The 19,146-nt window shown below is 40.6% G+C and overlaps 1 protein-coding gene across 18 annotated transcripts in view; it reads left to right on the forward strand.

The window, feature by feature from the left end:
- Nucleotides 1-19,146, forward strand: part of NAV3 (neuron navigator 3) — an 840,967-nt gene that overhangs the window by 675,054 nt on the left and 146,767 nt on the right. For all 18 annotated transcript variants that reach the window (XM_053252192.1, XM_053252184.1, XM_053252193.1 and 15 more), the window contains one exon: nt 5,962-6,081. In XM_053252192.1, coding sequence (XP_053108167.1) covers nt 5,962-6,081 — 120 coding nt within the window. The remainder of the gene's footprint in view (nt 1-5,961; nt 6,082-19,146) is intronic.

The raw sequence follows: 19,146 nt of genomic DNA on the forward strand, positions 1-19,146 counted from the left end.
CCTGTGATTGTCTTCAGTAGAGCTATTTATTCCTTTGTTGTGTAGTCTTTGACTGTTTGATATATCAGTCATCTGTTTTACACTTCTTTCTGTTACTCAGCATTATATATATTGACTTGTTAATTTAGAATTGTGTGTGGCGTAAAATTTTAAAGAAAGATATTCCCTCCCCACCATGTTATCCCTGCTGACAAAATTATGCCTTATTCCTGCTGCATGCACTAGATTATTACCCACCCATTCTACGTTGGTTGGCTGGTTGGTTGGTTGGTTGTGTCGTCGAGTCGGTGTTGACTCCTGGCGACAACAGAGCCATGTGGTTTTCTTGGTAGAATACAGGAGGGGTTTACCATTGCGATCTCCCATGCAGTGTGAGATGATGCCTTTTAGCACCTTCCTATATTGCTGCTGCCTGATATAGGAGTTTCCCATATTCTGGGAAACACACCAGCGGGGATTACAACAACAGCCTCCTGCTCTCTAAGCAGGTTACTTCCCTGCTGTGCCATTAGGTAGGACAGAATTAACTTAAGTAACATGGAGTTGCCACTGGTCTAGTATTTTACACCTTTCTTTTCCTTGTGTTCAGTGAACACATGAAGGTGGAGTGTAATTGCATCTGCTGGCCCCACCTTGGTATTGGCATCTCCCTGAGCCCTGCCCCTAACCTCCATGCAATGGGGTGAATCTATAAAAGGTATGCCTACATGTATCAGTTGCCCTTTCATCCCAGTGTATGGAGGTGAGAGAGTGGAGCCAGTGGGCACAATCCAGCTTCATTCTCATGTGATCTGCAAATACATGGGGCAAAGATCTGAACAGGGCTTCCGTCTCACTCTTCTACAATGTCTACTACAATACAATGCATGAAATGATGGCTGTGTATCTCTCTACCTTAGAGAAAATGTTAGCTGGCAGGGGAAGAGAAGTGCCATGCTGTGCTTTGTGCTGTAGGAGGTGTTTCAAGGAAGAGAAGCAAAGAGACAGGAGCAGCAACTGGTCTGTGTCTTCTGTAATGTTTAGTTCCAGCCTTCTAAAGCATGTATGTCAACTAAGGCTCAATATATGGACACACTTAAATCTTTAATGGTGCAATTTTATTGGGACCTCAAAATCATTTAGCCTTCTCTGTCACTGCAGTTTTGGGACTTAATTCACCAGCATTTTCATCTGTCCAATAAACTAAATCAGCAAGGACTGAGCCTTTGCCAACAAATAATGCTGTTCCTACCTTTTGACTGATTTCTTAGCCTTTTGTTTTTCAAGCAAATTTTTATCCCTATTATTTGTTGAGATAAAATGTTGCATTGTATGAAAATCAAATTCAGTAATATCAAATAACATCTGCCAACTACTGGTTGCTAGAAATATCAGGGACAGATGTTCCATGAGGCATTGTGAAACAGTCACCACATGTGGAGGATTATTGGGATGCTGGTGGGGAAGCAAGATGCTGTCTGCTACCTCACCTGTCTTCCTCTGCACCCTCTGCCATCTGAGCAGCTCTTTGCTGAGAAGTGGCATAGTCACCACCCAACAAAGACCTGCTTCTGACTACCTCCTCCTTACCTCTATGTCAGGGCACATATATGCCCTACTTCACCTTCTCCCTCATTTGCCACTGTGCTGATAATGAGAAGGGAGAGAAAGCAGAAGATGAAATGAAGAAAGGGCATTAGAGAAGCTTCAATGGCCTAATGCCCTTTTAAATTTCCTCTTGTGCTTCCTCTCCCTTCTCAGTATCAGCCCAGCAGCAAACAAGGGAGAAGGCGGAGGAGGCTGCACATGTGTGGTGATGACTATTGCTGCCATAAAAGAAGAAGAGGTGGAGGCAGAGGTCAGTGTGCATGCAAAGCATGTGCACAAAATCAAGTGGCAGTGGTGGTATCACTCCCACCTGAGAAAAGAGAGAGACAGTATTTTAGCCCTGCCTCAGGCACAAAGAGGTATTAAACCACCACAGGGAAACACTCTGGGAAGCATCCAAACTTTATTAGACATTACTAAATACCCTTGAAATTAATGGAACTTAAGTTAGTGATGATTAACTTGTTTCATTGATTTCAGTGGTGCTTAGTCATGACTAACTTACTCTTGGTGCTGTCCTATGTCTTAAAATGCTGACTATTTACAAATGGAAAAACCAAATTAACAATGTAGTGTGGGCTGCTCAGTTATTTCCACCCAGATTCTGGATTTTGTGGCTGTGGAATGTGATGACTTCCATTTTGTTGCCAAATGACCTTTCAGTTTATTTTATCTATCTCAAAGAACTGTATACTCAGTTGAACAAGACATGTTGTGGAAGATCTGTGATTATAGTTGCTCATTTTTGTTTTTAAAAAATTAATTAGCACCCCCACATAGCTGCTTTGAAGACATAAGTGGTTCTCCAGGAGAGGGTATTTGTTTCCATTCATGCGCTTTCCCCATTCTAAATTATCCTCCTCTGATGTTAATGTGGAGATAAAAGGCAGATAGAGCATCAGTATTATTTAAAAGGATCTTATCCCACTCCCCACCCACCCGAGTTTGCAATCAAAAATTGATTAACTCAAAATAATTAAAACGTATGTAATAAAAACAGCTTTAAAGAAAAACAACAATGAACATAGCTGCAGCAATAACAATCATAAAAGTAAAGTGTGCCGTCGAGTCATTGATACAGGAGGGGTTTACCATTGCCATCTCCTGTGCAGTATGAGATGATGCCTTTCAGCATCTTCCTAGATCGCTGCTGCCTGATCATAGCACCATCCCAAACAGCCACCAACCAGCACAAAAGCAAAGTCAGCTTCAGCTACTTGATCCACCCCAAAAGCTTTACCAAATAGCCAAGTTTTAACTTGTATTAAAAGGAATGTTGTAAGGTCCAGCTTCTCATTCTCTCTGTGTTAGAAAAATCATTCTGCTTTTCTGCCTACTTAATATTTAAAATCTGAAAGCCTGGAAGATTTTTTAAAGCCGGGGGTGAGGGAGCAGAATTTTGACAATTTCAGTCTCAATTTGTGAAACCAAGGCTGCACTCCTAAAAATCCTTACCAAGAGGTAAGTCACATTGAATTAAGTGTGGCTTTGTTATTGTTGCTAAATTGCTAAAAATCCTATATGATTTTTATTGACTTGAAATTTGTATTAAATGGGGTTGAAGTCTGTGTAAACATGCAAAGGATCAAGGGGTAACAGAATAAATTTGGGTTTACTTCTGTACACAAAGGACTGAATTATAAAAGTCTGTGTAGGTGTCTTATTCTAGCTCAACATTTAGCCATTGATTTCTACTTGTATAGGCAGGTCACCACAATTTATAGCACATGGGGTAGATAAGCTAATTCTGTTTCATGCTGTCCTGAGCTGCCATTTTAGGCTGGTCCCAGTCTCTGAACCACCATTCAAAAACATAGAAGTAGATCCCACAGCCTGACTCTGCCCGACCCAAATATAAGCGACCACATGCAGCTTAATGATTTCTGTAAGAATATTCAAAGCAATGTGAAACTTTTAACACTTCCAGGCTGCCTACTGCTTTTTTCCCTTTAAATATTTCTCTTCTGACATATACTGATTAACAGAATTGTTGTATTGCTTGACTAAAAATGTCTTAATTAGTTTATCACCTTAGAGAATAAATTAAGTTGTCTTTTTTTGACATCTGTAATGAGAATGATTTGGTAAACAGTAGTGAGCAGCAGTGCTCTTGGCCAGAATGATTTAAAGTACAGTTTCTGGAGTTTTTGTAATAAGAAAAAAATGAATAATAAGTACTGAAAAATCATGCTTCATTCAGGCATGTCAAGACTTATCTCTCTTTGCTCTTCCATTCCCACTTTAATTACTTTAAACACTTGGGGATGGGAAGGGAATCCAGTAATAATTAGGAATTAGTATGAGAAAGGCCTGTTTCATGCGTTCAACCTCTCTACTAATGCATTTGCCCATATAAGAATTAAAATCCCCTGAAGTCTGGGCTATGCTTTTCCTTTCTGTTTTATTCAGTGATTTTCTACAAAAACAGACTTCAATGGAGGATTTTTCCACTTGCAGAATGCTCCACATAGTATGCATTTACAAAAGAATTTTGTGGCTTTACTCTCTTAAAATATCTAGCACTAGTGTTGCCAGGCACTGGATCATTTCTAAAAGTGAGCTCAGTGTATGGATGGAAATGAATCAGCCCCAAGAGGTTCTTCCATTTGTGGATGAAGCTCCATTTTTGTGAGGAGTGAAGGGCAGATTTTCTGCAATCTCCCCTGACTCCTGCTTCTTGCAAGTTAGCTCCTGAGCGTTGGGAGACCCTTAGGAGCACATTTCATGGGGTTCAGAGGGAGGGGAGATGGGGAAAAAAAAATCAATCCTCCCCTTGTGTAAATGGAGCATCTTACAGCAGGAAGAAGCTCTCAGGAATCAAGCCCTGGCTACAGATTACAGCAGGAAGATGCTCTCAAGATTCAACACCTGGCCTCCGGAGCTGACTTCAGAATTCATAATTTTGTGAGAGAACCTGTATCCATTCAAAAGCTTTATAACTGAACTCGTGTTTAAAGGAGATTATTAATGAATTTACTGTAAGGCCAAATCCAAATAACAATAAACACAAATATATGTGATGTAAATGTTAATGCTAAAATAAAACCTTGTCCACACACTGGTGGGGTTTGCTGCAGAAGAAAATATCATAGGATTTTGGTACATTTTCTGTTCACCACCTCCCTCTTCTAAAAAACAGCTTTCCCCATGTATGCCCCCCCTAAAACAGCAGCAGTATATATGTCTACTCAAGCTTTAGAGAAGGGAAATGTAAAGAGTGGTGGTGTACGGAGGGCAACAGTGGCCCCTGTCCAGCCTGCCTCCAGCAGCCCCCACCACCCTCGCCACACCCCCTGTGTCTGATATCAGATGCAGGGGGTGTGGCCTCGCTAGCAAATGGGGCCAAGTTCTTTTATGTTGTCATAGGCACTAGCCACTTGGTGGCCATGAAACTTGTGCAGCTATAGCCCTCTAAATGACGGTGGCAATCACAGTTGGGAGAGAGAGGAGACATTTTGCCTTGAAGAGAAAATTATAGTTTGAGCATTTTCCTGCAAATAATGCAGTTGGTTGAGCCTTAACATTGATATAATGTAGTAAGTTGAGGGTGAGGAGACATTTTGATTTTTCTTAAGAGCTTACTGATGATTGTTCACTCCTTTTGTAATGAAACAATGGTCTGGAAAAGCAGTGTGTAGCCTATGTGACTGTGTTGAAAATCTGATGTGTATTGTTTCAAAAGTGAACTGTTATAAAATATATATATTTCAAAAGTTAACGAAAATATTAAAATCTTTACAATTCCCTTGTTTGTGTTTTAACATTAGAGCATACCACATATTGATAGTAGTGTGGAGCATGCTCTAATGTTGAAACACTGCTCTCTCCGCTCCTTGAAGCATTAATACAATGTGGTGGGCGAGTTCTGTCTTCCCTTGCAGTGAAGTGAGGACTTCAGGTCTATGATTCTCAAAGGACCAGTTCAGATGTCTAGTTTCATGTATGGGGAAATTAGTGATCATTTGAATGTTTTGGCATGTCATAAATATGTGGCATGACTGGGATTTGCACATCATGGAAAACAGGATATCTGAGTTGAACTATGCTGTGGCAAGTGACCTGTCAAATAACTAGTCACCTCACTTAGAACAATCATCCTGCTATTATTCTCGCCTTCACACACAACAGCTATTAGCATTTTTTTTTAAATGTGAGACTCTGTTAACGGAACTCCCATGTCACGACTCATCCAGCCTTTATTAAGACTCTCTTACAAAGTTTGCAAAATTCTGCTTTAGTGTTTTTTTAGGAAAGCGTTTGCACTGTGCAGAACAAGAACTCCACCTCTCTCTTTAGTTCTGTAAATGGTACTGTATAAATAAGTAGCGCCAGATGGTAGCTTTTTCTTATAATTCAGTGTACTTTTATTTTCAGTTACATGACAGATGGAGGGCTCAACCTGTATACGAGAAGCTTGAACCGAATACCAGACATAGCTGCCTCCCGAGATGTCATTCAGAGAGGGGTTCATGATGTGACTGTGGATGCAGACAGGTAACACTGCTTTTTAAAAAGTCTCTCTGAAGTTTAAGGATGTCAAGTTTTCAAAAGTGTCCTTGGAATGTTGACCAGGTTCCCCAAAGCAAGGCGTAACATTTTAATATTAACAGCAAATCTGTGGACAAGTAGAGAGCAGGTTAAGAATAATAAATAAATAATGATGATGATGAGAAAATCCAAATTAGCCATGGATATGTAGGCTTCAGTTATTCCTGGGAGGTACGGGCCTGCTTGGGAGAAGTGCAAGGATTCAGTGACCAACAAACCCTCATGTATAAGCTTCCATAAGACAGCAGATCACTATGGAAAAGTAACCATCAGGATGGTTGGGTTAGTTATTGTTTCAAAAGTTAAGTTATACCATGAGGTATAAACAAAATTAGGATGGCACACCTGCTGAAGATCTGTATGCATCGTCAGTACTTACCGTGTTTCCCTGAAAATAAGACAGTGTCTTATATTGATTTTAGCCCCAAAAAATGCACTAGGGCAATTAGCGGTACATCAGAAATTACTGCTAGGTCTTACTTTCGGGGAAACAGGGTATATACTTTCTTGTGTATCATGTGGTAACCAAAGTTAAACTAGTGGGTTGTCTTTTTGTTTTTAAGAAAAAGAGCATTTAAAATGTGTTGTTCATATATTGTAACTAGAGAGGAGAGCTGGTCTTGTGGTTGTATATGAATGGGAGACTTGATGTGCAAGCACTGTAAAATAATTTGATGTACAAGCACTGTAAAATATTCCCCTTAGGGGGATGGAGCCGGTCTAGGAAGAGCAGAAGGTTCCAAGTTCTCTCCCTGGCATCTCCATGATAGGGCTGAGAGAGATTCTTGCCTGAAACCTTGGAGAAGCTGCTGCCAGTCTGGTAGACAATACTGAGCAAGATGGACCTATGGTCTGACTCAGTATATAGCAACTTCCTATGTTCCTAACTCTCACATGTGTTTTATTTAATAAGAACCTACATGTGTAATATGCACGTGCAGCCACTGTGTATGAAAGCCACTCCTTGGTTTCAACTTCCAGTTGTGATCTACAAATTCCTCTCCTGGTCTTGGGCTTGCACCATCTGTTATTATGTAGAGGATTTGGCACTTGTCACAGGCTCAGTTTGCTCTTATCTGCTGCATTTTCTTAGCTGAAATATTATCGACCCAATTGGTTAATAATTATAATAATATCAATCTAGAATCTACTTATAGTTGTTCACTAGCCTTTCAGATTTGATTGCTTTAAGTCCATCTTGGTATTTGCTTTAACATAAGGATTTGAATAGGAATCACATGTTTATTCTGTAAAAAAGATTTTACTGCAAGCTCAACATTCATGTGGCTTACAACTCTTGTAGACATCTAAAGGAATTATGTGAACTGTGACATCAAATTCTAACAGATTATATATTTTTTCTCCTTGTCAAAACTTTTGACCTTGACACTGAAACCACTGAGATTTGCTGGAGTTTAAGTCCTTAGATTCTCTCTCTGAACTTAGTAAATGCTATCTGCCTGTCCAGACTTCATTGCTGACCATCTGTGTCTCATCAGTCTGGCAATTTCTTCCCTCTTCCCACGGGTCCTTGATAATTAGTGAGAGAGTGAATGCTGCACTGTTGTTCACTTGTCTAAATACTGGCTATTTGGTTTAATCTTTTCATGATATTCAATAGGGATGAGTCCAGTAGATGTATTTTACTGATCTTCAGACAATAGCTGTCATTCAGTAAACACTTTAAATAATAAAATTGGAAATTAATGATTTAATACGGACATATGTTAGTGTATTTTTTCAAAGAATATATGCTTTTGTTGTCCTCGCTCAGCCTTTATCACAATTGAATTAATCATCATCATCATCATCACAGCAAAATTTACTTGTTCTCTGTGCAATTGAAAAAAGTGCCAGGGAAGAGAAACCTAAACCCAGTTCCAATAGAGTCTGTATAGAACAGCCAGGGCTACGCATTCAGAAGCAGAAGCAGAAGCAGCAGCCATATCTCTCCAATCCGTTGTTTAGAAGAGAGGGCAAGAGGGACTAGATCCTGCCACCCCTCTGAATAGCCAATATGGGATTTTTTTTATATATATATATATATATATATAAAGGGCTCTGCACATTGAAGACTGCTGCCATCTGTATGGCTGATCAGTATGCTCAGTATGCCCTTGGCTGATCAGTATGCTCATGTCTTAAGAATATAAGAATAGCTTGCTGGATAAGGCCCAAGACCTGTCTAGTCCAGAATCCTGTTTCCCACAGTGGCCCACCAGATTCCTCTGGAAGATCCAGAAGCAGGTGATGAAGATGTGCCCCCTTTCCTGCTGTTGCTCCCTTGTTTCTGATATTCAAGGGCCAGTTGCTCTCCCTCTGCTAAATATAATGAGAATAACTGCTTTGAAATGCGCCACTTTTCCCAGTTAATAGGGGCCTTCTATGAATTTGTGCTCCATGCATTTTTCTAAGTCCCTTCTAAAGCCAACCAGGTTGGTGGCCGAGAATTCCATAGATTAATTGTGAGCTGTTCGAAAAAGCACTTCCTGTTGTTGGTCCTGCATTTCCTGACAAGCAGTTTCATAGGATGATCCTTGGTTCTAGTGTTGTGAAAGAGGGAGAAAAAAATTCTCTCTATCCATCTCTTCTACACCATGCATAATTTTATCAACCTCTATGGCCCCATTTGCACGTAATGCCAAACTGGAGTTGAATGGGGCAGTGGTTGGAATTCATGTATGTCTGAATGTGTGAAACTGCTGTTTTCCTCGCCATACTCCATTTGAACCTTCAGTTTGTAGTGAGTTTCACTGCTCCAACCTGAGGTTTGAAGGCAGCAGCATTACAGCCTTCAGACACTACCATAACCGGGGTTTCATGCTGTTTCTGCAACTGAAATCATAGAGAGGGGTGGCCCAGACCCGCCCAGGAATGTGGCCGCTCCATGCCTGCCGCACTTCTTGCTGGCCTCCTCTCCGAGCACTTGTCCCATCCCCCGTTTCCATGTTCTTCAAGCCGTTGCTGGGCAACAGGGATGCTGCCATGTCCCATCCTGAGCTTCTAAGCCTGTCAAAGGGAAAAGTCACACTGTGGGATGCCCACTTTTGACTGTGTCTCTTGTTCCCTTCTCTGGCAACCAGAAGAGAAGGGGACGGGGTGGCACAATGGGCACTATGTGTTTGTTCACCAAAAATATATTGATAAAGAAGTATGTTCACAAGCACATGTAGTCGCTGTGATATCCTTATTAGATCGCTGCAAAGATAACATATGGCAGGGCAGTGATACCTGGTGCTGGCTTTAAAAGGCAGCCCCACCCAGGAATTCTTGAATGTGTCTGCTCTATTTTTGTACCATAAATGGAGAAGGGTGGGCGGGTTTCCAGCTTCTTCCCCTTGGGTAAATGCATGCAGTCTCTGGCATCATTCATGAGAAGAACCGTCCAGCAGGAACGGTATTGCCTCAATTTAATGGAGTGATTCTTCCTGTGTGATGATGACAGAGGCTGAGTGGACTGCTCTCTCATGAGAGTGATAGCCTATTGAGACATGCATGTGGGCCTGATGGCAGCTTCTGCCCAGCCTGGTTGCTCAACAGAAGCAAGCAGTGGGGAGGTGTACCCTAGAAATACCTTTCCCTGTCTTGGCAACTGCCACAGTAAGACAGTCCAAGCAGTTCCTTTGCCAGTCTGCACATATCCATGTTAGTTCTTGCCTGGTATGGTTACACTACTTTCCTGGGATCACTGATAATCGAGACTCCCCTCTCCATCAATTCCCCATGGCGGCCAATTTGCATATGCTGCAATGCTGGTCCAAACCCAGGAAATTTGAATGAGAATAAAGATATATCCCCTGTCCCAGAGTTTCCCTAGTCTGCCCACTCAGCACTGCCCAGAAACATAGAATGGGAGTATGAAAGGGTTGCCTGGACAGGAGGGGGTCATGGTGTACAAGTTCTATTCTTTACCAGAGAGAAGAGGGGCCCCACACAAACGAGTCCCCCTTGATTTGGATGGCATCTCATGAGTGCACAGTTCAATAGAGGACTGAAGTGTATTGAGCCTCTGTCCCTCCTCAGTGGACTGGCCCACTCATGAGAGGGCTAATCCCTGGTCAGCAAACCGATACGGGAGCAGGAGTGTGCTTGGGTGTTCCTGGACTGCTTTGCCAGGGTCTGCCATTGCAAGAGTATCCTTAGTCACAGTGTATCAGACCCCAGGATCCTTTCCCCTCCCTCATATACATATTATCTCCCAGGAAGTCATAATGATCACTTTCCAGAATTAGAAAAACAGTGCCCCGCTGCACCCTCCCATTGCCAGAAATTGTGCTTGTACGAGACTGTTTTGGTGCTGGACTCTTATGAGGGCAGTGGTGCAACAGCTGTCAGGAGAAGGGCTTGAATGCCATTTAAAGGGATTTAAATGCCCTTTCCCTGCCAAGGGTGGGCAGTCCATTCTCAGAAGGCACGATCATGCCCTGCATGCCTCATTGAAGATTGTGGCCTATGGCTGCTGCCCTGAAGACGTTCTGACACCTTGCCTACAGTCTGGTGGCGTGAGCACTATGAAGCTTGCTAGGATGCGGTCTCAGCAGACCAGAAAAAGGGAGCAGAGGTGTTTCCGAATCATTTTGGTGCCTCTTTCAAGAAGTGCCAAAAATGATTTGGGCTCCTGCAGCCATAATGTTTTGGTGCGGAGCAAGGGGTACCTTTAAAAGGAGGTACACAGGTCCTACCCTGTTAAGCCCTGTTAAGCCCTGTTGTGCTTAAAACTTAACTTAAAAACAACTGCCGTGCCGATGGGATGCTTCTCCCAGCAGCCCTTGCATGGTACCGGCACGCAAAGTCTTATTCATTTATAGAGATTTGAAGAAAATTCTTTAAATGTTTCAGAACTGGAATTATTCATCTTGCCATTAGCCCTGTTCTGCATTACCAGGGCTCTGATTTTAGGCACTTCAATCATGTAGCCTTTGGGCAATTCACAGTTAAACAACAATCTGGACTTCAGCACTCATACCACTACAACACTAATATCACAAGAAAAACACCATTACGCCCTCTATGGCTTTAATGCAATCTAGCCGTACAATTCTATTTTTATTGTTATAGCTTTCTTTAGCACGTTAAAGCTGTCATAATTTTTCTAAACATCTGTTAGTTTTAACGTCTCCCAACAATTGCTTGCCTTATTTTCAAATAATCTTGCACTTGGGTTATCCTGAATAAATCTTGACTCCATTTTGCATCTGCTTCAGCTATGCCTTGAAAAGGAAATCCAGTTAGGCTTCTTCTTAATAACTCATATTTTGGGTTTTCATTACTAACTTAAATAAACATAACTGTAGAAGATGTTGCATTAAAATACAGTATATGTGTATTTGCACAGATTTTGGCTTAGTGTGTCAGTCTTACAAAATCAGTGCAAGTGACTTAAGGTTTTGCAGAAAAATTAATTTTAAAGCAAATGTCAGAAATTAGCAAATGGTTTTATTTATCACAGGTAGCAAAAGATGATTTGTGTAGGGTGTGTGAGAGAGAATTTTTGTGAGAATACTGGATTTAGTGGACTGATGTTTTGACTCTGTAGAAGGCAGCTTTATGGAAACTGGGATGTCTGTTTCTACGTGATCCTACCTACACCTTAAGCTCTTCTGGAAAGGCACTGCTCTGCATTCCGCTGCTGTCCTAAGCTGGTGGCTGCATGGAGCCTTCTCAGCTGTGGCAACCAGACTCTGGTACTCCCTTGGGAGGCCCACCTTGTCTTTTCCCTGTTCACCTTCCATAAATTGGTGTTGAAGACGGTTTTGTTGCAATGGGTCTTCATTGTTGGCCCATAATTTATGTCCTTACCTCTGTACTTGCACATTTGCTATTTTTATGCTGTCAAAATTGTTGTAAGTTTTGTTATGGAATCTGTTGTGGTCTAACATGGCTGTATGCTTTTGGGGGGTGAAACTTTTGAGGGTTTCATATAAATGCTGTTAATATAAAGCAGGGCTAGGCAATCTTGGCTTTCCAGCTGTTGTTGAACTGTGACTCCCATCATCCCCAGCCACAATGGAAGTTATAGTTCAACAACAGCTGGACAGCCAAGGTTGCCTACCCCTGATAGAAAGAATTCTTCCATCATGAAAGGCAGTATGCATAGGACTCCCAAGCAGTCTCTCATCCAGGCATTGACCAGCAACAATTGACCAGCAATTGTTGGTCAACTGGTCATCCAGGCATTGACCAGCAATAATCTTGCTTAAGCAAGATTGCAGTACCCCATGTTCTCAGACCTACTAAAATGGCCATTCTTGCGGAATAATTAACCTCAGCAAAACTTTTTTTCCTTTCCTAGCCCAACTTGAATTTTTTAATAGACCTAGAGTACAAATGTAACAGCAACATATATAACCGCAGATGTGGTAGGCACAGTCTATGCCATGAGATTTGGTGGTAGATTGTTTGTTTAAGGATTGGTAGATTGTTTGTTTAAGGATGGGAGCTCTGTAGAATTTCGAATGGAGAGGAAAATGTGGGGTCTGACTCTAGTTCTTAGAAAATGGAGCAACAAGGCTAAAATCACAGAGAAGCTTACTACTGTGCTTTAAAAGTCCAACTGGCTAGCAATGTCAGGAGTACTTTGAATTATTACCAAAAGAAATTGTAAACAAAAAGAGAAAGGTGGAGGGCAGATATTTATATAGCAACAAAATGAATTTAACTCCAAGCAGGGTCAGCTTTTCCATGAAGAAATATGAAGCAGTTGCTTCAGGCAACAAAATCCAAAGAAGCTGCCTGTCGTTTGCCTGCCTCTAGCCTCCATCTCTTTCTAGTGTGAGAGGAGAATTGTGTCATTTTGAAGTTTCTCTGGCACTGACTACATGCATTTAATATCTAATTGTTGAACAACATATAAGAAGTTTTTTTAAAAAGGAAAGAAGTCTGCTTTCTTAAGCAGTGTGAAAAGCTGTCTTGTTATATTTGTTTAAATGAAATTGTTACTTATAAACGTATTGTTAGTTTACACTGAGAGAGTGATAAATGATCAAAAGACTGACTCGGGGAAGTAAATAAAATGGTCATTGAAAGACAGATGCTTCCCATTTTGCAACTTGTGCATTTTCCATTCCTTGAATTCTAATCTTTACAGACCTGCTGCTACAGAATTTGTACTGACATAGGCATTCTGTTTGTTTCCTTGATTTCTGCTTCGCTCCCACATTTGCCTTTAAATGGTTATAAATTATTTGCTTGGAGGGCAGATTTTAATTTCCTTTTAATTTTGGTTATCCTAGTTTAGGGAATATTTAGAAGATTTAGATTTGTCTGTGACCAGACACTTCGGAAGAGATTATTGATACACTTAGTGCAGCAGGCTGTCTCCTGATATGTACGGTGCTTGAGTCCACCTGCAGTGCCAGCATTTTCCTGGTTTAACTGCAGCTAATTACTTCAGGAAGCAAACAGATCCATAGTCAGTCTCTAATTGGACTTGTAATATCATAGAAAGATTTTGACCATTCAGTACGTTACCAGGCTTAATTATATAAAGATTTTGTGCTGAACTTGTCTCTGTGACCTATATTTCATTCCAGGAGTCAGGGAAGCACTCTGTCTCTTAAGCTGACTAGGTTTGATTGATGGCTAGAGAATTTCGATGTGCACCGCAAAGGCAATTGTAGTTCCAACCCTAAAAAGGTAATTGGTTTAGGCACCTGTTCTGTGTAATCCTAAATTTAAAATAATCTTGTTTGATATGCTCACCAGCATTTTAAGCATCTTGGATGTGTTGTAGTTGCCCAGAAAAGGCTCAATGGGCTGCCTCTGACATGAATATCACATGTGACATAAATGTCACAAATTTATTCATATATTAACTTCTGGATGAGAGGCTCCTTTTTATAGTGATTCATTTTCATTAATTTCTATAAATACGACCCACCCAGGTCCAGGCCTCTACATGGAAATGGTATATTCTCAATTCCAGGAAGCTGGTGTCCTGCAGAACTTGGACATAATTGTAGTTTCCCATAGCCTCATGCTTGATTATTATTGTGCCAGGCATATAACACAAGAGCAGGCTGTGACAAGATAAAAGGCCTGCTAAAAATATTATTATTAGGGGATTGGGCTGTCTGGGCAGGTCCCTCATAGGTTAATCCTGCTCAGAGTGTATTCCATGCCAGACTAATGGAGTAGGTTGGGTGTGGGTGGGTGGGATGGTAGCATATCTGTATTCAAACCTCTTGTTAATGAGGAAAACATTATAAAATTTTACCTTTTCACAATGTAACAAAACGGTAGCTTTGGCAGGAAAGCAAGATGGATCCCATTTCCAATTTGCTATATGTTTAGGAACTTAGGAAGCTGCCATATATTGGATCAGACCATTGGTCTATCTAGTCCAGTATTGTCTTCACAGACTGGCAGTGGCTTCTCCAAGGTTGAGGGGAGGCATCTCTCTCAGCCCTATCTTGGAGAAGCCAGGGAGGGAACTTGAAACCTTCCGCTCTTCCCAGAGCAGCTCCATCCCCTGAGGGGAATATCTTAGGGTTCCCATTCATATGCAACCAGGGCAGACCCTGCTTAGCTAAGGGGACAAATCATGCTTGCTACCACAAGACCAGCTCTCCTCCATCCATGTTTAGACATGGATGGGAATTCTTTCCCTTTCCCTCTCCCTCTCCCTCTCCCTCTCCCACGAGTAGGAAACACAGCAAGTATGAGCAACCTCTTATCACTGAAGAAATAAGCAAACTCTTATATGCCCAAAAATAAAAAAGAAAGCCATCAGTTCTATGTCTGGTATAATCATATCGATTTTACAGACCGTGATGACTGAATCAAATAAACCACAGGTTACTGAGGAGAGTACATAACTCACTGTTTATGGCTGCAAACAAAATGCTGTGATGTTAATCTATTTCTTTGAAGAGCTTTCTTTAATTCATATCTGTCACTTTCACATCTAAGCTCCTTTTGATCCCTGGAGCAGAAGACAAGTCTCCCTCTTCAATCGACTCTCCTAACCCAGGCCTTTTCAGTCTTGCCACTCTTATTCAGGGTCCCCTGAACCCAGTTTCTTTAGCAAGCAATGTTTGCAGCTTGCAGTTTGTTTCCTTTTGAAGTTATACCCTTAATCACATCTGTATCTAATTGCTAAAACATTGTCTTTTCAATTATTTCCTTGCCACAGATAAATGAAAACGTTGTCACAATAGTTTAATCGGGATCAGATGCGCAAAATTAACTGATATTACAATAACATCTTTTGTACAAATACATAAAATACTGTCAGCATTTAAACCTGCTAAGTGGATCAGTTGGCTCACAGGATAAATATCTTAGTAAAAGAAAATAATAATAATTGCACAACTTATTTCATTGAATTTTGCACAGAAAAATAAATGTGGCTCTCTGAAGCTATTTTAATGTCAGTGCATCTGCCTCTGGATTGAGGCATATCATGGCATGCATGGGGTTAGACTGCAAAGACTAAATGGTCTTTGGTTCCATACTCTATTGTAACTAAGCTTATATGGTTTTAATTGAAATTTTGCATACTGCTATTCTGTTACCCACAGCATCCATTTGTCTGCCATTCCTCTCTTTTCTCTCTTATGTTGGTTTATAGACATTGGAATCCCTTTATTTGTTCAATTTTTTGTTTGATTTTGCCTGTTCTGCCATAAATTTCAAAGCACCATGCACAGTGTTGGCGATATACACATACACAATAAATTCTGGGATTCTGTATAACATCACACAGGTGTTATGACTGTGCATCTAAGAGAGAGAGAGAGAGAGAGAGTTTTAGTCACCTAGAAACAAGTTTCAGGCTGAATCTAGAATATAAAATGGTTGGCTACATTACATACTGCTGAGTGGGTAAATTCATTAAAGCAAAAATTGCTTTATTGGATTTTAAAGGAATGTGTGGCTTTGAAAATAATTGCACTGCCTTGGGATGAATAATAATTGATGGAGCAGGTATTTGCCATTCCTCATGGTGTTTTATCTCAAAACATGCATTAACAGCCTTAGAACCTTTTGCTAAATATATTCCTCATTTTTAAGGAGGCATTTATTATTCTCTTGCACAGAAAATAAGTTGTCTCTTCGATGAGGAACTATCAGGGAAAGATGCTAATGGAAAAATTACAAAGATGAAAGACAGTTAAATATCATTAGTAAATAAGGGGCAAAATGACTTAAGTGCCTTGAGAAAAGATCTGTTGTATGGTACTAGCTTGTATACATGAGAATTTAAATATAGGACTGCCTGTTGAAGGCTTGATGCCCTTATATGCCAGGTATAGGAGAAAAAAATTGCTGTCTCCATGATACAACCCAGTTTGCTGCATCAAGGCATATGAATTTGCAGTACTTGCAGTCATACAGATCCTGGGTAAATATAAGAGAGGTTTTAGTCTTTCACTTAAATATACACTTTACTGGGAAATACGATATAGGCTTGTTCTGTGGGAATTGCTTTTATGACACTTTCTGGGAGGGTTCCAGGAGAAACCTTGACCTGTCTTCCCATCACATACAGCTGAGGAAGCAGTTGAGAAGCAGAGCACTAAGTCAGACATGGAGCAGCTATGCTTCCTTTGTGAATCATATGTTTCTTACTCTGTGAACCATCATTCTAAGGTTTTAGGCACAGTTTGAGATAAAACACCATGAAAAATAGCCAATACCTTGGACATATACCAGATACATGGGAGTCAGCGGGATGATACAGCAAAGTCCTGAAACTTTGAATTTGAGGAGTAAAGTATAAAGAAGACAGGTAATTAATATTATTTTTTCCAACTTTCCCCAAGATTTGTATGTCCATACATGTGGATTTTTTGGCTTGGGATGCAAAAGTATCATGTGTCACAGATGGTGGCTTGTAACAGTAGTTCTGTAATTCACGTAGTCTTGAGACTGCTCTTCCTGTTTGGTGAACTATTGGGACTGGTTAGTCTCTCTGCCATACGTTAGAGAGTATCTGATCCTGTCTTTCAGTACCTTGAGTTGGATCCCAATCTTTGGCAGTGTAGTGTTCCATCATCAGCACACCTTTCTTCTGTGAATGGAAGAAGAGTTGTGTTCATGGAAGGACTCTTTTCATTTGCAGAAAGACTTCTTGTGTGAGCAGTGCTCACTGAGCACACTTCTCCTTCCATTCACAGAAAGAGCTTCTGATGATGTGTGCTGCTTCAGTTCAGCTCCTTTCCTATGTGGAAGGTAGTCTGCTCTAAAATTGTAATTAATCAATCTTTCACCTGGTGATACTGGAAGGACAAGGTGATTGCTGCTAGACATGTAAGAGAAAGGAGTGGGAGGCCAAAGAGATGTTGAGCATCCTAGTGTGTAAATAGGCAGTAGTCTTTAATAAAACAAGGTGTTCTTTAGAATGGCCAGGAGGCATCTCAGACTGGAAGACTAGGGTACCAGTATAAATCTTATTATCATATAACTCATAAATCTGATGGCAGTGGTGTGTGTAGGGGGAACAGCATCTGGCTGGCACTCCAGTAATTCACCACCTGAGTCAACCACCTAACCTCACTTCACCACCTATGGCCTGGCCTCTCTCCCATACATTGTACATATTTTGAAGAATGGGCTCCTTTCCCCCAGGTATCTGGCAGAATGGCTTCAGAGCATTTGAGCTCTTATTCTCGGAAAAGGGAAGCCTTATGTGCAACTGAAGCCACAAAATTTGTGTCCTCTTAAATTATCCTATTTCTTCTTCTTTTGTTGCTGCAACTGCTACCACTGCTACTATAGAGCCTGAGCCTAAAGTGACAGGGAATGTAGTAGTGCCATGGTGATTCTGTGTATACAAAAAAGTTTTATCAGGGTAAGGTATGGAAGGTTGCCCATATGTCTGGCCCTGTATGTTAATTGGAAGAAGTGTGTACTAGAAGCAAAATGTGGATGTCTGTAGTCCAGAATATTATACAATAAAACCCCTGCCTTTCAACAAAGCCATACACTGAGCATTTTAAATAAGACTTAAGAAAAATGTCCGTAAAAGAAACATTGATTTTGAAAATAACGATCCAAATGCTTGCTTTTTTGAAAAAGAAAGCTGTACACGTCTCATCTGCTATGAAATCTCAGTCCCTATTTGTAGTTACAGTACTCACAGCATGAAATGACTATCAAGTATAGTATCTCAGAGCAATGAATTACCGTCAGCGAGATATTTAAAAAGCTTCAGTTTAAGAAAACTGCAGGCATTTTTGTGGAAAACCACTTAAAGAGAATTCAGGGCTTCTTAATGCCTTGTCTCTTCTTCTTCTTCTTTTAGAGGTAGGATTCCTGCATTGCATGAAAAACGTGGGGGTTTGTATGTAGTATGTGATCTGAATCTTTTGATTGCAGAAGTCTTTGTATTGATGATAGGTTCTAAGTGGCTTCCTGCTGCTTATGAATGAAAGCAGCTATTTCCTTCTTGTTTTGAATGTTTCTTTTACTTGTATCCAAATAGACACTTTGAAGTTAATGATGAATGAATGCTGTCAGGAAAAGATTTGGTGAAAAAAGCAACAGAATTAACGTGCAATCATAATGAGATAAATGTACTTGCACTTGCAAAATGTACATTTGAAAATGCAAGAAAACAGTGGTGTTACTGTCTTGAGAAGCAGATAAATATATTGGTTCACATGTTGCTCAAAGCAGCTTGGGCAATTCTGCTTGGCCAGAACTTTGGCAGAGCTGCTGTGAGTATCTGAAGCAACTCCCACTGTGGTTCATCCACTACTACTTCAAATTGTACAATTGCACTTCTGCAGCACTGTGGACATTATTTCCAGTGGCTGTAGTGCTGAGAAAGTGTGATTATACAATTTTAAATTTATTATTATTTATTTACACAGTCAGACAGGTGTTATTGACTGGTTTGTTTTATCCAGACATCGAGTCCTTCCCAAGGACCTGGGATACCAGAATTTTATTGTCAGTGTTGTTGCTGTTGTTATAGATATCGTCACAGAATATAGGCTGTTCCCAGTAAAGTTGCTTTTTGTAATTGACTGATGGTGATTTCTGTGGTCCCTATGGTGTTGAGGT

Source organism: Hemicordylus capensis, chromosome 5 (assembly GCF_027244095.1).
Source record: "Hemicordylus capensis ecotype Gifberg chromosome 5, rHemCap1.1.pri, whole genome shotgun sequence".
Taxonomy (NCBI): domain Eukaryota; kingdom Metazoa; phylum Chordata; class Lepidosauria; order Squamata; family Cordylidae; genus Hemicordylus; species Hemicordylus capensis.